At 48.3% G+C, this 23664-nt stretch overlaps 2 protein-coding genes across 2 annotated transcripts in view; one reads left to right on the top strand and one right to left on the bottom strand.

Annotated features, from left to right (window-relative positions):
• The window catches only part of LOC119099163 (potassium channel subfamily K member 18-like), a 54341-nt gene extending 39509 nt beyond the window's left edge, over window positions 1-14832 (bottom strand). The window contains 3 exon segments of the mRNA XM_037222271.1: window positions 2479-2808; window positions 2811-3031; window positions 14762-14832. Coding sequence (XP_037078166.1) covers window positions 2479-2808; window positions 2811-2925 — 445 coding nt within the window. The 5' untranslated portion in view covers window positions 2926-3031; window positions 14762-14832.
• A 749-nt stretch (window positions 14833-15581) lies between these two features.
• Window positions 15582-22070, top strand: LOC119098017 (phospholipase A2). Its single transcript, XM_037220948.1, has 4 exons — window positions 15582-15738; window positions 17275-17440; window positions 19130-19251; window positions 21910-22070. Exons 1-4 carry the CDS (start codon window positions 15684-15686, stop codon window positions 22068-22070), a joined length of 504 nt encoding a protein of 167 aa, XP_037076843.1. The 5' UTR covers window positions 15582-15683.
• The last annotated feature ends 1594 nt before the right edge of the window (window positions 22071-23664 follow it).

Consider the following 23664-nt stretch of genomic DNA (forward strand, 5'->3'; position numbering starts at 1 on the left):
CTTCCATGTACGAGGTATATTATTCGTACCCATCATGAAAATTATTGACGTTTCTAGCGGCGCTAATGGTTACGAGTCAGCAGTCATGAGTCACAAGTCATGCATAATGCTTGGAGTCAGGAGCTAAAGACGCTTCTTCCCTCTATTACGCAAAAATCAGTTTCTCGGTGATAGAGAAATAAGTCTTTGGAATGTAATTTAATGTCCGCTTGCGGGATAATTTTCTCAGCCTGTTAGTCTGCCTATTCTGACCGTTTTTTCCGAACACGTCTCTCAACAGCTAACGGTATGCAGCACGGAATTGGCCGCTCGCCGTTCTCGGTTTCCGAGGCAGAGCGTTTCTTTGCCAGTTTCCAGGCCCTGTTGGGCTGATGATCCTACTGATGGTACTGCTAATGATTCAGGACGCGCGTCCCCGAGAGGGGCGGACGGGTCCCCGGGCCCCGCCAGTGCCAGGAGCGCCACGAGTCGCGCCCCCGGGGTCACCGCCGGCGGCTCGCCATGGCCCGCCAACCCATCAGGCTGGATGCACATGAAATAAATGGCATCGCCGCCCCCGATTAGCCGTAGGCATCGAATCAGTCACGCATTCATTTAACCAGCCAATACATCTACGAGTGGCTTTGTGATGGTGGCTCTCAACGTGTCCGCCGTGATAACCACAACTTATGCAAATGGTGCCAATGAGGGTCGAAATGGGTCGGAAAGGAGGACAAGGAACAGGGGTGAAACATGAAGGCATAGTGTCAAGTATGTGAGGAGCAAGGAGATCAGGGGTTTGCGCCGATAATGACACTGTGTGCCGACTACCAGCATAACGCAACAGCAGTGGCAAGTTACATGCACCTCCATCTCGGAAGTCGCCAATTTAACTTGTACGTGACATCCGAACCTTTTGCTTGCTATTGCTCTCGTTAACTGAAGATAAATGTTTTTGAGCTAAGATCAACATACTTAGTGGATTGTGTGTACACAGCTGGCAATTATTAGCAACGCTATATTAATGCCTTCAGCTTTTTACACATCATGCAAACTTTTTAACCTTACACCACACCTAACTAAATCAGGCAGGCTTAGACATCCGCAAAAACGTAGCTCAAATGTATTACAAAAGGCATTCGCTGGCTCTGGATTGTTATCCTCATCGCGGGCAAATCTATGCCACGTCATGTCAATACTGGCGTGGGAAAGTGGAGAGCGCGTGATTTTAGCTAAATTACATCGTGACATTTATTTCATATTCAACTTTATTCAAGCAAGAAGACTTGACAACCGCTAGGTTTCGTCATCATAATTATGCGGAGGGGAGGTGCATGGTTATACAGTTTGCTAAACATCCATTCAGGAGCCGCACGGTCCCAACGCAAACCTGGCTCATCCCGACAAGGATTCAGGATCACGTGACGACTGATGGCAGGCCATCGCTACACTATAGGCGCCACATTTCCGTATTTCATCTCTGAGCTAAACTTGCCGCCACGGGCGCTGACGAGAAGTCCCCACCATGACCAAGAACTTGTCATTGAATTATGCCAAACCCAATCAATGCGAGTGCAGAAGTTTGTGCCCAGCCGGCCGACACACCCAAACTGGGCGTTCGCTAGAAGCTAATGAGACTATAATGTCATCGGGGAGCGAGCGAGCGCGACGAGCCGCTCATTAGGCCCAAGGACGTGCCCTGTAGACGCTGTGTCTTTAGATAACCATCAGCGCAGGCCGCTGGCGCCAGGCCGGTGTCGGGCAAGTGTGCGAGTGTGACACTGAAAGGATGTGTGTTCAATGACGGAGAGAAGAGAAGAGAAGAGAGAGAGAGAGAGAGAGAGAGAGAGAGAGAGAGAGAGAGAAAAAAAAAACTTTGCCGATACTACATCGCTAAACCAAGATATGATACAATTCAGCGCTATTATTAGACTTCGTAGGTGATCTACATCCATCTCTATACCATGTCTGTTTCCAGACGCTTCTGAAACGTTTGCCAAAATGCTCGTGGATCGTCGCGTCCGTTTAGACCTTATCGTGATCCAGTGCGACCCTGTAATGCTTGGAACGCCCACTGAAGCGGCTGCTCCTATTTAGTGTCTTTGTTAACCAGAATGATGAACATTGGCTTGTCCGGATACTGAAATGCCGTCATGAAGATAAGCCGGCATTCACAATTTCAGGCGTAGATGTGCGAGGTTACCAGGTTTCAAGCAGCGTTGGACCGAGTGGCTTCATATTTTACCGTTGCGTGGATTCCTACATCATGAGGGCACCATACCTATAACATTAAAATATCATATTTTTCACATCAATATAAATTCTCCAGAGCGTAAAACGTGCCAGTTTTTCCATCGAGACTATGTCGCAACCAACGCAATATGTGCATGCATTTCTCGAAATGGGCTGCGAAGATGAACACATTACGGCGCAAGAAGCGGCTCTCAAATTATTTCGTACGTTAATGTTATTGAAGCGAACAAAACACATCAAGCTTACCTATCGTGGTGATGATGGTGAGCGAGTAGAGAAATGACCCAAAGAAACCCCACTGCTCTCTCCCAGGCTGCGTGTGGTTTTTCCTGGATGCCTGGATAAGTTCAGATTGGAACTTCTTTAGCTCATTGGACATCAGGTGGGTCCAGTTTTCTTTGTGAAGCACGTTCAGGGCCACGGTGATATTCCATAGTTTTTCCACTGTGTTCAGTCGCGACCGCCGCACAGTTTTGTGCACTGAGCGTATCTCTTCCTCAACACGCGTCCTCTGCGAGGCTTCATGGCCTCCCTCCACGTGCGTGAAGATGAAGGCGCCCATTACGATGTAGCCCAGATGATGAGGCAGATGCCGAAGTTAGAGCAGATGGTGCCCCACACTTTCTGGCAGCAGCCTGCGCAGCGACGAGGACGGCGCGGCTGCCGCACTGCCACTTCTTCGAACGGTGACATCTACCGGCGACTTCGGCGCTCAAGCCACCGAGGACTGCGACAGAGGTGTACACACTAGGCTCGATTTGTCGGTGTAAAATAACCGGATATTCCTGGCAGCTGGCCTCTGAAACAAGAGCACATGTTGCGATGCTCGAACCCTCCACCGATCCATCGGGCAACGTCGGGAAGTGAAAAACTGATACCGTCCGGTCACGGAGCTCTAACGTCATCAGTGAAAGCTTGCAAACCTGCTTTGGCCTTTGTTGTCCGGGATTCAAGTGTTTTTATTTTTATGGCGTGCTGTCTCATATTGGTCCGACTGCGTGGCAGACACGGATGGTCATGCACACGGGCCGACAACAGGTCGCTTGCAGGTCTTATTGCAGACTCACTTATCTATGTCGTACCAAAAGGATTTGCGCCGCGCACTGGGGGTAAGGGGCAATTAAGCTGGTATACCCACCCGAACACCATGCACCGCGCGTGACGAGCAAGGCGGCAATAACTGTGAGAATAGCCAGCTGGTAGTAAATGATGTTCATAACTGGGCCAGTGGAGTCAGGTGTTTTTGGGAATCCATACCGTTGGGAATGACCAATGTGCTGAAAAGTACATTTCAAGAATACTCAACAGGTGGAGGCATGCAGATGTGGTACTTGCCTGATTGAAAAGAGGACGCCATAATAGTGTTCTACGAGTCTGGCTAGGGTCAGCAATGTTAACGCAAGAAATCACTTAACGGGCTATCATTTACACTTTCAGCAGTTGTGATCGAAGCAGTTCCTTATATATATATATATATATATATATATATATATATATATATATATATATATATATATATACAACCCCCCCCCCCTCTCTCTCTCTCTCTCTCTCTCTCCTTCTCTCTCTCTCTCTCTTCTCTCTCTCTCTCTCCTCTCTCTTCTCCTCTACCAATCCTCCTCTCCTCTCTCCTCATCCTCTCTCTCTCTCTCGGTTTGTGCCGTACGGTCTTGTGTTTCAGGTTGGTTCCGTATGCCATTTTCCCGTGAATTTGTGATAAACTTGTCAATTTCAAGATATACTAGTGAGCTGCACCTGATACATTCGGCCACACTGTCCAGTTGCGTTGAGGCCCTACATCTCTCTGGTTGTAGTAACCAGGGCCTAGTTTCACGAAACGGATTTACGAATCTACGAACCCGCGAAATTACAAAAGGTAAAAGTACAAAGCGTTGAAAAGTAAGTTTTACAGAAGTTTGTAGTTTCATTGATTGGTATGTCGTAATTTCGTCGGATGGCGTATATTTTTCAGTGGTGACTCGGCTATGCTTAATTTGGGAACTATGGGAAACTGTGCGATGCAATTCATATTGACTTGTAATGTCGGAAATTAATCGTGTATTATCAGTGAAATGGTTGCAAAAAGTCGAATAGCGAGGAAAATAACAACAATCCCTTTAACTAAGCGTACAGAGAGCAAACAATGCACGATGTTTACTTGCATAACAACGCAATAATTGCGGTACATGCCGCGCTTTCATCAGTGTCTGTAAAGTTAAGGCAGTTAAAAAATATGCGTGCCTCATCATCTTAAGTCTCAAAAAATTAAGGTAAAAACAAAAGTAAACAAAAGGCAAAAATAAAAGTTAAAAACAGCCCATTGACATACGTTACTAGTGTTCATATGGTTTTGAGCAGCAATTAAAAGCTAAAGATTGGTTTTGTGTACCAGAAAATGTCAAGATTTCGACAAAAAAGTACAAAGCAATACGCTGCTCCCTGGCCCTCAGCTGCCAAGCTCGGGTTCAGTGTCAATGAGTGTCTTGATCGTCATGGAGCGAGGCATTTTGGTTTGGGGTTTTTCGGCCGCACTGCAGGCTTTTGACCACTTCAAGTGATTGGATATGGCTATGGTCGTAACGTCGTAAAAACGCCTTACATAGTTCGATCTCCCTGAAGGCTGCTAGGGTCCGGACCCCAGTAGAGTGAGAGTTGAAACAGTTTCTTCCGGAAGACCCTTTCACAGCCTCCAGTCGTGGCCGCGTACGTGGATATTGGCTGGGTGGAGGCTGATGTGAAAGCCTGCGTGTATGCATGTGTAGGGGAAGAATAGATGAGCTCCTTTACCATGTTCAACCGGTCTAAATCCACCCCAGATTTCTCCATGATGCAGCTGCCAGGCGCGCAGAATGTCGTCAAAAAGCCGCCGGCAGTGTTTCCCCCTCCTATGGTTCGGAAGAGACCACAGGGCTGATTACCAACGGCCCGATTATAGGGTTTGGAAGGCTTTCCGGAGGTTTTATGAATACCCGTCGGCCCGGCTTGCAGCTCCGGCCCCTCGTATGCCAGTCAGCGGGCCGCGCGCGCCGATTGGGGTCCGCTGGGACAGAGAAGGCCTCAATATCGGTCGGAAATCACCAAAACAGAACATTCGGCTCCGTTTCGGTCCGGCTCCATGAGGCAAGGTTGGGGACTGCGAATGCCACTGAAGGACGTTTGCATTAGCCGGAGAGAGATGGGAGGGCTGAAAATTTAATGGCCCTTGTGTCTGTTAGGAGGCGAGAGTGCTTAACAGTAGGTCCTATGTGCGCAAGAAGCCCTACGTCAGCCAGGGTCATATTTACAAAACAGGGACAGCAACAGAACCGAGAATGTCAGAGGCCTCTGTGTTGTGTCTCAGAGGTCTCTTGTGTTAGTCGGTTAGTCCGACAATGAAAGGGGATAAGAGCAATGTCAATCCACCTTCTTCCAGTTTCAGCCGGGGGCCCAATACGTCGAACTGGGTCCCGTGCCAAGCTTTCTCTTCTTAAAAAGTCATCTATGCTTTTCAGTAAATAGAGTCAGGCGTCACCTTTCCTATGCAATTGGGGGCGTGGACTTCTTGCGAGGAATGTGGGCTGAATCCGAAAAGGAACCTATTCGTTGGTAAATTGTGGGGTAAGGTGGGGGCATTTTGCATTGTTCAGCCCCCTTCCCTTCCCAGATAATTTTGCCAAAATACGCCGCTGAACAGACTAGCAGGCCTGCTTTACTGTTGATGCATATTATAATCGTGTCCATTGGCAGGTCAATTTCCACGACTGAGAATGCACTTCGGGCAGCTAGGGGGGGAAGGGGGAATGTAACATTTGCTTCGAACTCCCGATAGTGTGCACCAAGTTCCTACAACATTGCCCGGTAACTTTTGCAAACATCTTGGCCCAACGAGATCATACCCCTGTCCCCCACCTCTGGCTACGTCCCTGATGCGGCATGCTCGCTAGGAACTATCCCATTGCAGGGCCTCTGAAATAAAAAAAAAACTACCAGGATGAGCTCCTGGATCTGTTCTGAACTCTGATTGCCGGACTACAAACCATACGATTGCTGCAATAAAAAGTTAACGGCCATTTGCAGCTTACGTTGTGGTGATCTGACCACTTCTGGGATGAAAATCAGTGTAGTCATTTGACCGCAACAACGGTACATTAATAAGCTGATGCAAGATGGTTGTTATTTGAATCGGTCACTGCAGCATTCTAAATTGGAGCATGCTTGAAGAAAATCAAGACATTAACGTAGTACATCTAACAGTGGTTCATAAATTGCTGTTTTTAGATTTAATCACAAGGCCACTACGATTTCTCGAGATTCATCCCCTGAATTCATCCCAGGTCGGGGGCTGACCATCAAGAGACAGTTGGTGCGATTTCGCAGATGTTGGGTGGCGAGTGATATCTCTTATTTCATTTGCTAGCTTGTAAAAAAACAACCGAGGGTTCCTAATGTGAACCTAGGCTTCAAAACGTTGTCGCTAATGTGGATTTCTCCCTCGCTGCCTCTGTTTGGAATCAGCGTTGGTACGGCGCGCTGTTCCTGTTCACTGTAGGATATCTTGATATGCATGGGTCTTGCTGTTATCTTGATATGCATGGGTCTTGCTGTTAATTTTCAGTGTGCGGAGCCCTGTATTCAGCCCATAAGCAAGTCAAAGCTATCCTGTAGTTACGTTGCTGACACCAGCCCAGGGAACCGCAGTCATGACGGTAAGCTGTCAATGATGGCCTTAGCCTGGCCTCTGCTCGCCGCATTGATGCGTATCAGATTGCTTTGCCACTTTTTACAAGTTTCTGGGCTGGGCTCATATACAGATGTGCAGTAGATCTTGTGAATATTTGTTTTGTATCTCCTTGCTAAGTACATGTTGCGTACCTCTGATGATGCATACCTCTGGTGGATAATGGTAGGTATGTCGCATATTTTTATAAGTGGTACCTTGTGAAAATAGTCTGCTAAGCCAATATACTCTGAACCGATTATGGCCTGCCTGAGTCCATCATCTGAGCTGAACCTCATCAATAACACTGCCGCTTTGTGTTGTTCACGATGCAAGGAGCTTCGTTGTTTTCCAAGCACCTCATTTCGTTGTCATGTTAATTTATTCGTTGCAATACTATCTTCATGACGCAACTCTTCATTGATTCGTTGAATTAGTCCACATATTGCCGCAGAAAATCTCCGTGGTGTCAATGCTATCAGCTCGTTGCATGATGTTTTCTTGAAGCCTACTTAAACGAGTCTACTCAGAATGTGACATAACTTTGTTGCTGCGCTTTCAGAAAGCTGCTTGAAACTAGGCCCTGGCATCAGATATTGAAAATGACCCAAAATGGACGGATCTATGGTTTGGTCACAAAAGCACTGGCATGTTCGCATACACGGACCGGCACTTAGCCTGGCACTACTATCCGTTTTCTTTGCCATTTATATATATATATATATATATATATATATACCTATATATATATATATATATATATATATATATATATACGTTTTGAGAGATTGAAAGAACAAACGGATCCATACAGGCCAGACCAAATTCTTGTCCGTCTTGTTTGCTTGCACTTGTTTGCTTATTTGCAGGGAATTAGTGATTTTTATAAAGATCTCAAGAGAGCATGCCGTATCGAGCAATGAATAAACCTATTGATAGGGGGATTGTGCAGTGTTAGGGCTATGTTAGAAGTCGCAAAACCGATTCATTTATGCTTGCCACTTTGTTCGTCTCTACATTTACGGCCTCACCCTTTACCCAACGTAGGCTTTTTCTACCTTCACCCTACGAGGCCCACACTCAGGTTTCCCCTGCTAAGATCCCGAAAGGTAAATGAGGTAGAATCGCCCGGAAAACGGTAATGGAAAACTCTCGCCAAATTGCATCAGATACGCGTAACGGAACAATCGTACATGCGACCGTTACCAGCTCATATGTTACAGGGATGCCGAAGGCAGCTTAGTATCAGTCTGTGGAACTTTGTCAGGTGGGCATCCACAACTGTGATCTGTTATGTGGCACGCCAGTTCACATGAATGAGTCTTTCTTCCATCGACTTGTCCGGCTAAATTAAAAATTAAACAAGCCAAATCACTGTGAAGAACAGCGGTAGAAGGGCCTTCCAAAGCTCTCAAAGAGTCAGGTCTTGTCACAAGTCTCAAAATTCGATCGCACTTATGCTTGGAGGGCCTGACCTTGTAAAAGCCACATCAAGATATCATACAATTAAGTGTGATGTGGATAGCAGCATTTCTAGAGCACGTTTTTTTAATGAATTTCCTGCCAGAAATAAACGTTACTTTTCACTTCTTGGCAACATTTTACTGGCATGACCTCGGGAAAAGGGTCATATGTCATGGATCATCAGGGTCAGAAGCTTAAAACTTTACAATATGTGTAAAAATATTTGAACACAGCTACCAAAAAAAATCACCACCATGTTTAGAACAGTTCAGAAGCAATTCCGGAAGAAACCAAGGAGACTTCTGGCGCCCCCACCCTTAGTCCTCTGAGGTCCACTGTGCGTGATTCTAGGATCTAGTTAATTCTAGTCAAGCCTTTCTCCCGCCTACATATATACCTTTTTCAGCTCTGGATCCAATCTGACTCAATCCCACATAAAAAGAGTTAGGCTGAACGTCGTCCGCGTCGTTTCGCTTAATATATCTGAACGAATGAACAGACACGCCATATTAAGAGCGAGTTGGCGTCTTTATTTTTAGCAAACTTTACGGCCAGATGGTACAAAAAGGCTTTATGGACTGCACTTAATTTCTTCAAAGTAATTGCGTATCATATCGCTGGCTCAGAAACTCCGCGTACAGGTGATATCCAGGGTGTTCCGCACTTGCATGAGGTTTTCAACTGAGATAACCATTTTGTTGATCATTCAATGCAGTTTACAGCCCTACCCTTTTTAGGACCTAAAACCATTCTGTTTTTGGGCTTGACGCTAGTACCCTTGTGCAGTCTATTTCGTGCAGGCTATTACAATGTCACCTATGTATGCACGACGCCATAGGAACGTCAGGCGAATACTGCACCTTACTGGTCATGTCGTGCTCAGGGTGGAGTGCCGGTAGTGGAGGTCTGTTATTGAAAGTTCTCATGTTAAGTTAACGACCTTTAATTTACCAGGAGATACTGGTTAAACGACGCTGTATTGCTTAACGATTAAATTGAAGGTGGTCAGCATTTCGAGCTGTGCTTACCCTCAAGAGGAAGATCACACACCTCAAAGGTTGAGCATCCTTGAGGATGAGCACGGCTTGAAATGTTGAATGCCGTCAATATAATCGTAATTTAGCCCTACAACGTCGCTAAGCCAGTACCCCTTGGTGTATTGAAGTTCGATATCTCAACATGCAGCTTTAAAACCATAATGCAAAAAGCTAGAGCTGAAGGTCTTTCTTACATGAGGTAAAAACCTAACGACTAATTTGCCGTTGTACTTTTTTACCGAATCAATCGAGTGATTTATAAAAAAATTATTTGGGATCAGACTTGTCAAACACGACTCCTTGTGAACATCCGAGTAGCTACTACCTGACTGCAATTTAGTAATTGCAGTGAAAGAGAGTGTTCCACATCCATATAGGGTTTTGGGCAAAACAAAACATCTTGAAAACCTTTTGGTGGTCAGTACCCAAAGGTTAAACACTGCCCTTCTTGAGGTCTAAACACCTCTAGTTTCTAAGCTACACACCCGCGAAAATGGGAAGGATATTTCCGGGAGAATATTTCAAAGTCAACTTGGCATTCATGATGTCATAATAACGTCATTCAAATTCAGCCATTTCATAAGCTACGCGGCTACCAATGCCGGGACAAACGTTTTGGTTGATTTGGTCATATCTGGCATTCGTGAGCACGACTTCCAGATACAACAGCTGTAACGGCCGCCAATAGGCTCTCAATCAATGTTGTGCAGGATGCGATGATGTAATCAAGTAATGACGTATCGAGGAGCCTATGCACGTAACAGCGAAACTGTGTTGTCTGGAACAATTTTTTCTACTTAAAATTGTACCAACATTTATAAGTGGGCTTGTTTCATAATTTCTGGCGTTTGTTTCAATATCTTTAAATGTGAAACTTTTCTATTATCTATATATATATATATATATATATATATATATAAATGCATATACATATACATATATGGCCAGCCCCCTTTAATATGCTACGTAACGTCACACCCTGCCACCCCACGATAGTCTGACCATCCTGGCAATCGGCAAATTGACGCTCAGTGACGCGCCGTGCTTTAGGACCCAAACCCAGGGTAATAGATACTGGTTATAACGAATTTCAGCGTAAAACATGCAGTATTCAACGAAAAATACACTAGATGTTCGATAAAGGTTAGATTTCTTAGTTTACACTAAATACTTGGCAACCGGTAACTGGAGGTAGCGTGGCGCAGATGCCATAATAGTGGATGTGTTTAAAATTTAAATGGATGTTGTCACAACACTTTTGGAAGAAGCTCCCAGGGACCTGTACATTGCGTTGCACTGAAAACATATACTGGCTGATAGCACACAATCTAGCCTTTGCCGTAGGAAACTGGTACAAAAGTGCTAAACACTCCGACTAAATACGGACCCGCAACCTTTTGACTATGAATCCAGTACGTTACCGATCGAGCTACTGAGACCACCCAATGTTACGCATAAGTCAGATAATTCATGGCTTATCTTACACCAAAATTTTAACCCGGTACGCCGTGCTGAAAGTCACTGTCCGGAGTTTGGCCTCTCTAGACAAAAAATGGTCGATGGGTAGGGTGAAGACAATTAAACAATATTTCGTTTGGTAATGGATTCATCGCATTTTGGTCTGATGGAACTCGTACGCACGAAACGTACGCCGTAGAGAGGTTGTGCTACCAACGTACTTTGGTGGAGATTTACGCAAACCCATATGTCTGCCAGTCAGCGGCCAGATGTCTTGAAATATACTCTCATTTTGAATTACATTGACCATTGTTCATAAGGCAAGTCAGTCAAACTTCCAAAAGTTTGTTTGAGCATTTTACATTCTCAGCAATGATTGCCTACAATAATTGATATACTTGAGTTACATTTGTCACGACTGATCGCGCCAAATGTACCTAAATGCCGCGGGAACACCGATATGAACCTTGCATCAATAAAATTTAAAGCACCAAAAAAACAAACCAAAGAAACTTCTGGATACAAAATGCTTTTTCCTTCATCCTAAGAAGTGCCTCCGTTCATTTCAGATAATGTAAAATATTCAGCTGCAATTCATCGATCTATCACATGTTTTTTTAAATGATCGAAATCAATAAATGAAAAAATCATTGAATGAAATGAATGAAATCATTGGGCCATAGTTAAAATGCAAAGATGCATCGCTCCATAACAAAGTCAGCCAAAATTCCTGTCTGCTGTCTGTTACTGTCGTCCGTTAAATGTCTGAGGTCCCTGGACGGTGTGCACATTTTTCACCCAGCAACGTTTTCGCCTCCAGGAAGCATACCAACTAGCGTGCTTTTAACAAATATGAGCGTCGAGTAAGATATACAATACAATGTAAAAGAGCTGATTGCATGGCAGTGCTCCTTTTTATGTTCAACCTTTTTGAACCTGCTTTGGCCAATGTCGTTAGCTGTTATCATGAAAAATATGGCATTTCATTGTTATCAACTAAAATGTAAAGATGTGCCCACAATGCGGTATTTCCGGCCTGTTTGCATAACTCTGTCGAACCCGATTACATAGACATTCACTAAAGTAAGCGCAACAGACGACTTCCTTTGCCCAGAGCTTCACCGCGCCACGCCAGCGGAGAGCTCAGCTTCAATCGAAGGATCAGTTCGTCCCAGAAGTCAGCTTCCTCAACAGTATCAATCCATTCCTACAGGCATCTGACGTCGGAAAGCCAAATACGTTCCGACCAGCCACGCCGCTTGTTTACCAAGGCTCCGCGTGAGCTGGCTAAAACGGCTTGCCTAAGCTGCATTCGGCCAGAATACGACTGAGGCATAGAGCTACTATGTTTTTAAAGATTGGTACGAGATGTGAGGTAGAGGTAACGAAGTTAATTAATAATTCATCTTAAGTACGTTAAGAGGCATGGCTAACGTTAGCATGTGCAGAAAAAAACAAGTTTTTACATCAGAATCCCTCCTGCCAGTTCAACATCTAAAAAAAACCACCCCAACGATCGGGGTTACGTAGAGTGTACCTCAAACTCTAAACGTTAAAGCGACCAACAGCTGACCAACGTCTGTCACACCAGTGACGCATTGGTCGCGAAGTTCTGTGTAAAACCGCATGTGGCTGCCGACTGCGAGCTACGGAGGGCTTGCCTTCGGCAGTCTGTCGGTCCTTATGACTTTCTCCAGGCACCAGCCCGGACCGCTGTCCACGCGTATTTCACGGCACGGCCGGCTGAGCTTGGCTGGCAACGGACGACACAAACACGTCCCTGAATAGCCCGCAGGATGCAGCTTTCTTATTAAGACTGTTGAAGTCCTCAGGAGAAAGCTTGAAAAACAATAGCATTCTATTGAGTACTTTCAGATAATCACCCATTTTCCTAGGCTGTGCGCGGGAAAATATATTTCAGTACAGGTATTTGAATGATGGATCGGTATAGATTCTCTGTTTTTTTAATATTTCATTTAGATTTACTGGATCCGTGCCACCTTTTTTTAAAAAAAAACTACATCAAGGGAGCAATGAAATAAAAACAAGGCAAAAGACTCCGATAACCCTTTGATTTAGGTCTGTCCTAACTGAGCTCAATATTTTTCTTTGACATCTGCTATCGGTTGTTCACCTCGTTGCATGACGCACAGTGACGAAGTATAAAAACCATTTAACCCAGCCTCGTAACATGTTACCAGAAATGGTGGTGCGTGAACGCGACAGCATAAAGTAACACCATGAACCGGAGGGCTGTAACTCTTCTCTGCATTACAGCTGGTCAGTATAACGGGTGACGTATCAGCGGTTCAAGCCCATACTCTATCTTAATATTCACTCCGAGACTTTTCAACTATGGCAGCGGAAATGACGTCAGCCGATTCGCGAGCCCATTCTGCATAGCTGGGCTTGTAAAATTCAAACCATTTTCGCTTGCCCACAAATATTCCTTTCACGTAGTCGTCGGCGTATTATATTCACGTGGTTTCGGCCTGGACGACTGCTGTTTACGTCGTCGCGAATGTGGATCTCAGAGCCGACGGTATACGAGGATGGCTGTCGCGGCCAAATTAAATGAACTGGAGAAATGAGATCATAAATCAAGTGCGTTCACCACCGACCAGCAGCAGACCAATTAGGGTAGTTCTCACGAAGTTCCGGGAGCATATGTCATCATCAGCCTCATCTAAAATTACTGTCGTTATTCGTTGCGATGTGACACGCAGCCAGATGGTCATGTTGCAGTCAGCCTTTGCTGCGCTGCTATATTAAGCTTAGTACAAGGTAAGTGATGCAGATATTAACAGTGTTGGAGATACACGCGTTATCATGTTCACGTTCCACGACCTAAGCGCAGTGTTGTCTGCTGGTTTCCATTTCTCTGTAAGCGTCGTGAATTTCTCTTCATTTAAAATCAATAATTTTACACTATGATATAGTGCGCTGATGGGATAAGCTGTTAAATTTTACTGCACATTGCCAAGCAGAATTAAACACATTTGCTGCTGCAGTTTTCGCCCTAAATGAACAAAGACTATTTACCCGGGTAACAGCTTTTGACGATCTGTGTGCTCATGATTAAAAGAGCTTAATGCTATTGTAATACAGCATGACAACCATCCGAGCATGCCAAGCCTCAATGATGGTCATAGTTGGCATGGAGAGATTGGGTTCAAATTTATTTTTCTTGCACTTATCAACAGGCCACCCGTGGGAGCCATGATATGACGTTACCAATAACGAGAGGACCTCCGATAAAGATAGATGCATGATGATGCATGGCAAAAAAGTTAGAATTCAGTCAGTACATCCGGGACATTTGAAGTTGCGTTCGTACCCGCCTTCAATTCTATAAAATCCTTCTTGAATTTTCCATCTCTGTAATTCCTTTCCAGGGATATGTAGTTTTGCGTCCTTCTGTCCATCAGACATGTCCTCAGGCAAACTGTAGGATTAAGCGGTGCGTACACAAGTGTGCGGAATTCCATACACAAGTCGCCTTCTTAAAATCAGCGCATCATTCATGGGCAGCGTCGACATAAACCCGGTTTCTGCTTCTTTTCTCCTTCTCTCTCTCTCTCTCTCTCTCTCTCTCTCTCTCTCTCTCTCTCTCTCTCTCTCTCTCTCTCTCTCTCTCTCTCTCTCTCTCTTCCTATCTTTCACTCTCTCTTTCTATTTCTCTCTCACCCTCTCGCTTGCTCTCAGACGTAACCTCTCCCTTGCTCTCACACGTAACCTCTCCCTTTCTCTCACACGTAACCTCTCCCTTGCTCTCACACGTACCTCTCTCTTGCTCTCACACGTAACCTCTCCCTTGCTCCCACACGTAGCCTCTCCCTTCTCTCATGTTGGCGTTCCCTTCCCTCCCTCTCACCGTGTCGCCGGCCGGCGGTCGTGCTTCTTCTATGGTCATCGCGCTCCTCACCGTGCCGCCGTGCCCCCGCCACTGCCGGCCGGCGCCGGCGCCCGGGCCTCTCGGCGCCGACGGTACTGCGCGCCGGCCTCGTCGGAGTCAACTCGCGTCGCCCCCCCCCCCCCCTCACAGCGACTCGGGAGAGGCGGGACAGCGCGAGCGTCGGCTGGTAAACAGGGGGATGTCGCCGGTTTTATGGTCGCCGCATTGTCGGCCACGATACGGCGCGGTCAGCGCGACGGACCAGCTCCGGTAGAGCGCGTCCGACTGAATGGGGGTTGCCACCAGTGAAGAGAAGATGAGCGGTGACGTTGGTTGCTTGCATGAATAAGTTTTTGGCAATATTGAAGATGCCAAGAGACTTTGGTCTTGGTGGATATCGCAATGCGTCGGTCAGTTTCGGAACGACCGAATTTCAGTTAATTGGTGTTCTCTTTCGTTTGAATCGAGAGGGCGTGTAACGCAACATTGTTATTGCCAACGCTATGGATCTGGGTGAAAATTAGCAGAGCTCAATGTTTTTTACACCAGATGCAGCCAGCCGCTCATTTCAAAGCAAAGTTCAACTGCTCAGCGCGACTGACTGCGCAGCAAGCAATGCTTGTGGTGTAAATGACAAACTGGCCGAGGTCGTACGCGCACGGCACAGATAGTCCGCTTCACGCATTGACGCGCGGACTTCGCTCCATGGTTTCCAAACAGATCGGACCTCTGCGTTACATAGCGCAGCGTTGTGGTCCAAGCTCCAGCGTTGTTTACATTACGCTCCAGCCGGGGGCTGCGCACGGTCGCAGTCTCTCGGCCGTCGCCGCCGGGGCGTCGTACGTGTTGCTGTCCTCCGAGGAACGCTGCCAGTGTCGTCAAGAGGCCTGGTCCGGACGGCATGAGGCCCTCCAAGCCCGTCTGCGGAAGGCTTCTGCTGCTGTTAGCCGTTATGGGTAGGTGACTGCTCGGGTCGAAATGACGCACCGGACGCTTGAGTTTTCGGTTTCTCCCAGAACATGGCTTGGGCGAAACACCAGAGTTTGTCTGCCAGGTCTGAATTCTTTTTGAGGGTCTGAAGCCTTCGAAACTGCAGGCTTCCTCTTGTGTGATGTTAACTGAAAACATCTAGATCTTAGTAGGAAGTATCTCTCTCACCCTTCGCAACGACAAGTGAGTCTTAAATTAATTTTACCACGCTTACTGTTGGCCAGTTACCCTCCGGACAGGGAGGCATTGGGGTACGCAGGCGTCCATCCCCAAACTCGACTGGGAAACTTGCGTGTTTCCACAGGCGTATAGATGTAAGAACAAAGAGGGTGCAGAGGGCCGGACCTTGGGCGCGTTCGGCCAAGGGAAAATTACTCAACAGAGAATTATCTCTCTGATAATCATCCGCGGAGATTCTCCATTTATACTGGGCCGGCCCGGAAATTATCCCCCAGATTAGCCTCCCATGCGCCATCCACAGCCAATGGTCATAACTATGCATAGCGAAAACAGATTCTCTGTCTTGACCATGCTGTGAAAGTTATCCGCGATTCTCCCTCACTACGGAAAATTATCTGCGATAATTTTCCGTGACGGCAGTGCTGAACACCATTCCGGAAATTTTTCCAACATTCCGGATAATTTTCCGAGATTATCTGCCGGCCGAACGTGCTCCTTGACTCCCACTCCCGTGAAAGCTGCGGACTGCATGCAACAGTTACATTTACATTGATTTACCGCACCGTGATGTATTGAAATGTTTCACATAGGATGTGGCTACCATCACTTTGATAGACATTGCTGCGATGTTGCCCAGATGGCATGTTTCTCCTGGCAAAGGAAATCTGTGTTCCGCAACTGATGGATTCCCTTCCTGGCAAAGGAAGTCCTGAGTCCCGGGGTCGGGGTCACGGGTCGGGGGGCACTGGGTCCCCAAACCGGGCCCTCAAACAGGAGACCTCTGGGCTCCCGCAGATGGTAGGATCTATTCCCGACAGAGGACCCTCAGTGCGACAGATCCCTGTCACATCAGAGCTCTTCGGTGTTCCTAAAAGGAGCAGGGCTGCTTCGCGGCAGGGAACTTTCATGCCGTTATTTGTAATATGTTGTTCTCCCGTCCGCGCAATGCGTGTTCAGAAGGTGACCAGTTCCCTTTACGACGGGCCACCTCTGTGCTCCTCAGATGGTCTACCCCCCCCCTCCCCCCCTCCGGGACACTCGGTGGTCCCTAGACGGCGGCCTCCGGTCCGGACCGGTCTGGATGGGAGCACGTCTACACTCCCCAGTGTGGCTGATTCCCTCCTCCCCTCCGGTCCGGATCGGTCTCGATGGGAGCACGTCTACACTCCCCAATGTGGCTGATTCCCTCCTCCCCTGACAACTTCTTGTTTCGCCAGTGGAGAGGCTTCCCTTTGGCCAGGCAGCTCCGACCTCCTTCGCCCCCCTTTCCGTTCTCCAGGTGGTCGGACCCCTTCCTGACCTTGTGCCTGAGTGTTCCCCAGGTGGCAGAGTCGTCTCGCGCTCGTCCCGACCGCGTCGTTCGGTCGGCCAGTTCGGGGACATGATTCGCCAGCACGTGGGCCGCGAGGCGCTGCTCTACAACGTGTACGGAAACTATTGCGGCGCCTCCAGCCGCTACGACCTGCTGCCCATCGACGAGGTAGACAGGTAGGGTCGGCCGCGGACAAATCCGCTCGGAATAGCCGCGAGACAATAGCAGTGGTACCCACAGCTCTCTACAGTCAATCCAGATAACTCTGCACTCTGCACCCGTGACATGAAGGCGTGCAGTCGGTACCCTCTTCCTAGGAACTCCCATGCGCTGACATCCTTTGGCTAGGTGCGCATCATTACCAGCAGGCAGCACACGACGAGACGCGACTCTCCCGCCTGCGGATGGTGCACCTCCAGCTGGGACCGGGCCCAGCGGCTGACCTCCACGTCCAGGCGGCATTCTGTTGTGGCTGCCAGCAAGCAGCGCCACATTCAGCGCATGCTCACCGAACCGCCGGCAGAGGCCGCCTAGCACGGGCTGGTGCGGTTCGGTGGTCCCCATCGCCCAGTCGTCGCTGTCACTGTCCCCGCCACACACGCACGCACGGACAGCTCAATGTCATTCCTCTTCCGCGATGTATATATATATATATATATATATATATATATATATATATATATTAACTGCATGGAAGTCATGTCTGCCAGATCCTCCAAATGATGGCGTTGTACTAAGTTAAACTTTTCTCCAATTCATAACATTTCAAGACGGTCACAAAAACAATGCAAGCCATCATGCCTGACAACCTAGCTCCATGAAAGGTCTCGAAAGCAAACCATCGAAATCCATAAATCCTCTCTTTAAATCAGGTTTCAGAAATGGCCAACTAACTGAAAATGAAATTATCCCTTTGAGCACCACACAACTCCTATTAGGAGGCACCTAGGCAGCCGCATACTATGTACAAGGCGAACCATCATCAGTGCGGTCACATACACCGCTCTATTTATGTGACCGACTGACAACAATATCAGCACGTCAGACAATTTATTGAGGTAAGCAAGGCACTGAAAAGTTTTGAATTATCTTGAAATCACGTATAACACGATCACTCGCAATCACGTTGCAAACCAACTAACACCTTCCAACGCAAAACAAAAACCAAATCTTCTCATCGTATATCCACTGCATTCGCCAGCTTTTGCGACAAGGTACCGTAAGATGCACGCAATGTTTCCTCCCGTTCATCGGCAGGACATCGCACTATTGGAACTAACGTTTCATTTTCCCGAGAGATCAATCGAATACGTAAGGCTTCCAGGCAGCTCACGATCTGGCCGCCATCTGGCGACGGTGGCCAGTAAAGACACGCAGAGGCGGAAGGAGGCCCGGGGTGGTAGGAGGACTAGAACTTGAGCAATTTTACTATAAAAAACAAAGCAAAAAAACTGTACAACACTTCAACAAATGTGTCGAGCAATAAGGAAAGCAATTTGTGAAACGAATTTTATCGCATTACACACTGATCAGTTTGACGATTATGGGATCGTGCACGAAAGTCACCTAGGTGGCTTAGACTTGTAGTTGGAGAATAGTTTTGTGTTGCGAACAGGGCTGGTGACGCAGGGCAAACAGCCGCCAGTCGGCTTATTCCAGTGCACGCTGTGGAGTGTAATGGATGCCGGACAGTATTGAAGGGCTAACGCATTATGCTAAGGCATGCTTTTGCCGTCCAAGGGATGGTTCTTTAGAGATCTGACACAGAGATAATTCTTTGAGATCTACCAGTCAGAAATGCCGACGTCGTTGTTGCTGAAGTTGTTGACCATCCGTGATGCTGTACAATCTTCCACTGTTGTCAGATGCTGCCTGGAGCATGACCTCTGCTATCGGGCCTCGAGGACAGCGGAATGTTCCGACAGCTGGCTGGGGCCCTACTGGACCCGCTACACCTGGGCTCATCAAGATGGCGTCCTTATGTGCGGTAAGCTTTAGCTGCGCCTGGAAAAGGTGTCGGAAGTTTGTGCATCCTACCCAGGCGAGAGAGAACCACACGCTTTTGATGCCAGACTCTTCCCTTTTCGCCGGTTAGACTTCAAATCAGCTACAATTGTCATTCTCAAATATTAGACGTTTTAAACAGCACGACAACAAGATGGACCTTATGGCTTGATGTTTCAGGCATTTCTGGGTTTCCTCCAACAAAAATAACCCTAGCTTCAGCACAAAAACAACACTTTTGTTTCGCACCTTAAATGTTTTGGTTGGGTCGGACACCACGTGAAACTGCTTGTTTGTTTGTGAACAGCCCATGCAGCCCAGCGTTTGTAAATACCCATCCTATGTTGGGAGGAACACTGTGTGCTAATATAACGGGGGAGCCTTTCCAAAGATGAACGCCACAAAACTTTTGGATGTCCTGTCATATGACAACCGATCGTCGACACGTCTCAGTCGATCTTTAGTGGCCTTGAATGTCATGTGCATACTGTACATAAAATGTAAAACAGCACGTCTCTTGGGGTTCACAAGAGATGATGAGTTCATTAATGGGACGAGAATAACATAACCATATCAGATCTGACGACAGTGATAATAGCCATTACGGTCCGCAGGACTACCAAAAGATAATTGTCAGCTTAGTTATCGCTCCTTGGCTAGTCAGATAGAAACCTGCAAAAAAACACCGCTGAAAGGACTGTCCCTCCCCTGGCTCGGCAGCCGCATTAGATGGATGTCCAGCAAGCGCCATTGTCCGTCAATCTGATCTGCCTAGCGGCCGCGATCAAGCATCTTCACTGCAGACAGATTGTAGGGAGTGGATGTCCAGAGAGACGAACCTTCGTCAAGCATGCATATATCGAGGCGCAAATATACCGAGGTCGGAATCGAAACATGAAGAGTATCAATGCAACTGTTCCGAGCTCTTTTGTAAAATATTTTGGTCAGCACTACGATCTTCCACGATTAAACACGTTTGCCACGCGAATGAGTGCATGACTCATTCGCGAAGAGACAGTGCGATCCTTGACTCAGGGAGTGTGGCATTGTGTGAGAGGGTCAGGGAGCGCGCCACATTTAGGGCATATTTCGAAAGCAAACTTTGCTGAAGCTTCAGGATTAGTTATGTGTAATAGCACAGGGTAATGCCACTGCAACAGCATCGTGAGAAAAAGAGAAGATGTATTTTAAACACTTTCGTGTCCAAATTGCGTTGTCAACAACTGGTCACAGCACTTCACTTCTCTTTTTCTTTGTTGCCCTAGGGTGCGCACACGCACACGCACACATACGCACAGGTACACGCACACGCACACGCGCACGCGCACACACACGCACACGTACACGCACACGCACACGCGCACGCGCACACACACGCGCACGCGCACATGATTACTTATATCGGATGGTAGTGAGCCGAAATGTCCTTTTTCGAATGTTTATGCTTTAAAATGAAGCCAGCATTGCTGACACGCCTTTTAAGCGTCGTTTATAAAAGAAAAATCAACTCGATCCCAAAATAATGGCCACATAAAGAATATGGCTGTCCACTCGGTGACATCACACCTGCCTATGACTGACCACTCGGTGACATCACATCCATCTATGGCTGACCACTCGGTGACATCACGTTCGTCTATGGCTGGCCACTCGGTGACACCACATCCGTCTATGGCTGACCACTCTGCGACATCACATCCGCCTATGGCTGACCACTCGGTGACATCACATCCGTCTATGGCTGACCATTCGGTGACATCACATCCGTCTATCTGTCATTTGTCTATGCCCATTTCAGCATGTTGACATTTTGCTAAGTTACAGCTCGGCTAATCCGTTTTCGTCTGGTTTGCGTTTCGACAATTTGCGCGTCGTCAATACGCATTTCACCTCGCAGTCGTTTGTCCTGCCATCATGGCAGCTAAACAAAAAAATCTGAAACAGCAGACAATCGGCAAAAGCAAGAAATCGGCAAAAAGCATTAGTTTTTTTTTTTGTTCCGGAAAAAGAAACGTGCAGTTAAGCGCTGTTCGGCAATTTGTCTTGGAACCTGAAGATGGTGAGAACATAAGCTGGCAAAGATGAACTGCCACGTGGACTGTCGTCATAAGAAAGATGTGAGACCTAATCGAAAAAATCTTCGATTAGGTCCCACAGCGAACAAATTTTTCTTTCCACTAACTAATCGAACAAATTATCGCGAGCAGCTCCCGTCCCTTCCCGCTTCCTCCGTCGGCCTCCCCTGGCGGCGCTCATTGTCACGCCGCCTGAGCTGCTGACGGAGGAGTCTCTGGCGCGCGGGGCAACTGAACCGCGACCGGACCCTGCTGACCTGCGCTAATCGCCGGCGGCGGCGCGTCCGGCGCGGGCTCGTAACGCGCCGTTATTGTCGGCCGGCGGCCCGGTCCCGCGCAATCGCAGCCGTCAGCGCGGCGCCCGGCGCGTTATCGCCGGACGGCGGGTCCGCGCGGCGCCCCCCGCACGCCGCCGCCGACCGCCTCGGGGGACCTCCGTCAGATAATTGGGTATCATCCGCCGACTCTAGCCGCCGGTTCGATTCACCCGGGCCGGCCGGCCGGCGGCAGACAGCCGTGGCCGCAGCTGATTACCGCGATAAGCTGGGCGGCGCGGTCCGCCGGAGAGCGCGGCGCCGGCACACTGCTGGCAGCCGTGCCGTCATCGAGGCTTTCGTTTGCCTGGCCGGAGATGCGTCGTCCGATGCGACACTCGGAGCGCGAAGAGCTTCCGGCTCTTAATCCGGCGCGCCGCCGCTGTGTGGACGGCCAACCGATGCGGCCGTGACTGGCTCGGCCGGATCGGCAGCGAACGTAACGTAGCGCGGCCCGGCGACAGCTGAGCCTTCAGCTCAGCTGACAGTCAGCGCCGCACCCGCACGCCAGGGATCGGACACGCGAGCGGGGCGTTCCGCGCAGGGAGGCCCTCAGCTGCCTGTCGCCGGCAGCATCGAAGCGCTCAGCAATTGCGAGCAAGCTTAATGACATCCGGCAACGTTCAGAAACTGAGCCCAAAATAGGTCCGGTAGATCGAATGGTCAGTTTTGAATGAAACACTGGTAAATAAATCAACTGGCAGTTCTCAATGGGCCCCTGAGGCATCGGGAAATCGGTCCCTGTGGAATGCTAAAGCTTCAGTGGGTCTGCCCCGATCTCGGCTCTGAAACTATGGTGGCCACCCCCAGTCGTGGATCATCGAATGTCCACTCTCAAAAATCCCAAACCAACAATGGTCTCCGTGCTAACAAAGTAACGGATTATCGGCTTATATGCACCTCATAAACTGAGATTGATCAACGTAATGGGTTCTTTTCGACGCTTCCGATAATCTATCATCTCCACAAACAAGCCTGTTCAGTAATGGTCCGAACAACTAGCACGCGGTCTTCGTAAAGCCCGGAGGCATCGCCCAGTAAGTCACCGTAAAATCCCGAATTATCATCAGCCTGCTGGTTCAATGGCCAAGCTCTGAACTCTAGGCTGGTCGGTCCCATTTTAGCTACATTTGATCAGCCAAACAAAGACGGCCAACAAAGCACTGGTCCACCAGCATGTCGATCCAGTGAGACCTGAGTTTTCAATGGGTTGGTCGACCGGTCTTTCAAGCACCAACTGGCCAATTTTAGCTAGGTTTTATTCACGAGTGGACGGAATTTATCAAAGTGGAAGCACAGGTACAGTGTACCATGAAAAACGCATGGAACACGCCCAAAATTGCTCCTGTTTACATAAGCATATAAACAATGAAGATGATCGTTCACCCCGTGACCTGCTCAACTACGCCCGTCCACCCCGTGACCTGCTCAACTACGCCCGTCCATCCCTTGACCTGCTCAACTACGCCCGTGACGTTGCATAAACGGTGTCTCCAATGAGGCTCCAGTGGACAAAAACCACTGGCTCCAGTCCAGCGCCAGTTCACCACCGTCCGACCATCCGCCGCGACCTGCACCCGGACCGACCCAGCAGCTGCTCCGCCTCATATCACACAACGCCTGCGTTTTCACTCGGACCGACCCAGCAGCTGGTCCGCCTCATATCACACAACGCCTGCTTTTTTGGCGCGGCGGCGCCGGCAGATTCGTCAGCTGGGTGGCACGGGCTGGAGATTTCACACAACTGCGGAGGCTCATTCCGGAAACAGCTAGCCTGCCGCGTCGACACATGGAAAATAAGTGCTGCTGTGACGGAGCTGAACGTGGCCGGCACAGATGAGTTGCACGTTTTACTGCGGCGGTGTTGTTCAGTGTAATTCCCCTTATAGCCCCATTGCAGACACCGTACCGGTGTTGCAATGAACAGCTAACGCTCGTTGCATGCAGCATCGTCACGCGCGAGTTACGAACGAGTGAGGAGCAGGAGCGCGCACGAGAGCAACGGGA

The sequence above is a fragment of the Pollicipes pollicipes genome, unplaced genomic scaffold (assembly GCF_011947565.3).
Source record: "Pollicipes pollicipes isolate AB1234 unplaced genomic scaffold, Ppol_2.1 Scaffold_4740;HRSCAF=5597_pilon_pilon_pilon, whole genome shotgun sequence".
NCBI classification, from domain to species: domain Eukaryota; kingdom Metazoa; phylum Arthropoda; class Thecostraca; order Pollicipedomorpha; family Pollicipedidae; genus Pollicipes; species Pollicipes pollicipes.

Coding starts and splice junctions, on each gene's coding strand:
- LOC119098017 (XM_037220948.1), top strand. CDS start 15,684: ATGAGGCCCTCCAAGCCCGTCTGCGGAAGGCTTCTGCTGCTGTTAGCC. Junction 15,739..17,274: donor GCTGCTGTTAGCCGTTATGG/GTAGGTGACTGC, acceptor AGTGTTCCCCAG/GTGGCAGAGTCGTCTCGCGC. Junction 17,441..19,129: donor CCCATCGACGAGGTAGACAG/GTAGGGTCGGCC, acceptor CACTGTTGTCAG/ATGCTGCCTGGAGCATGACC.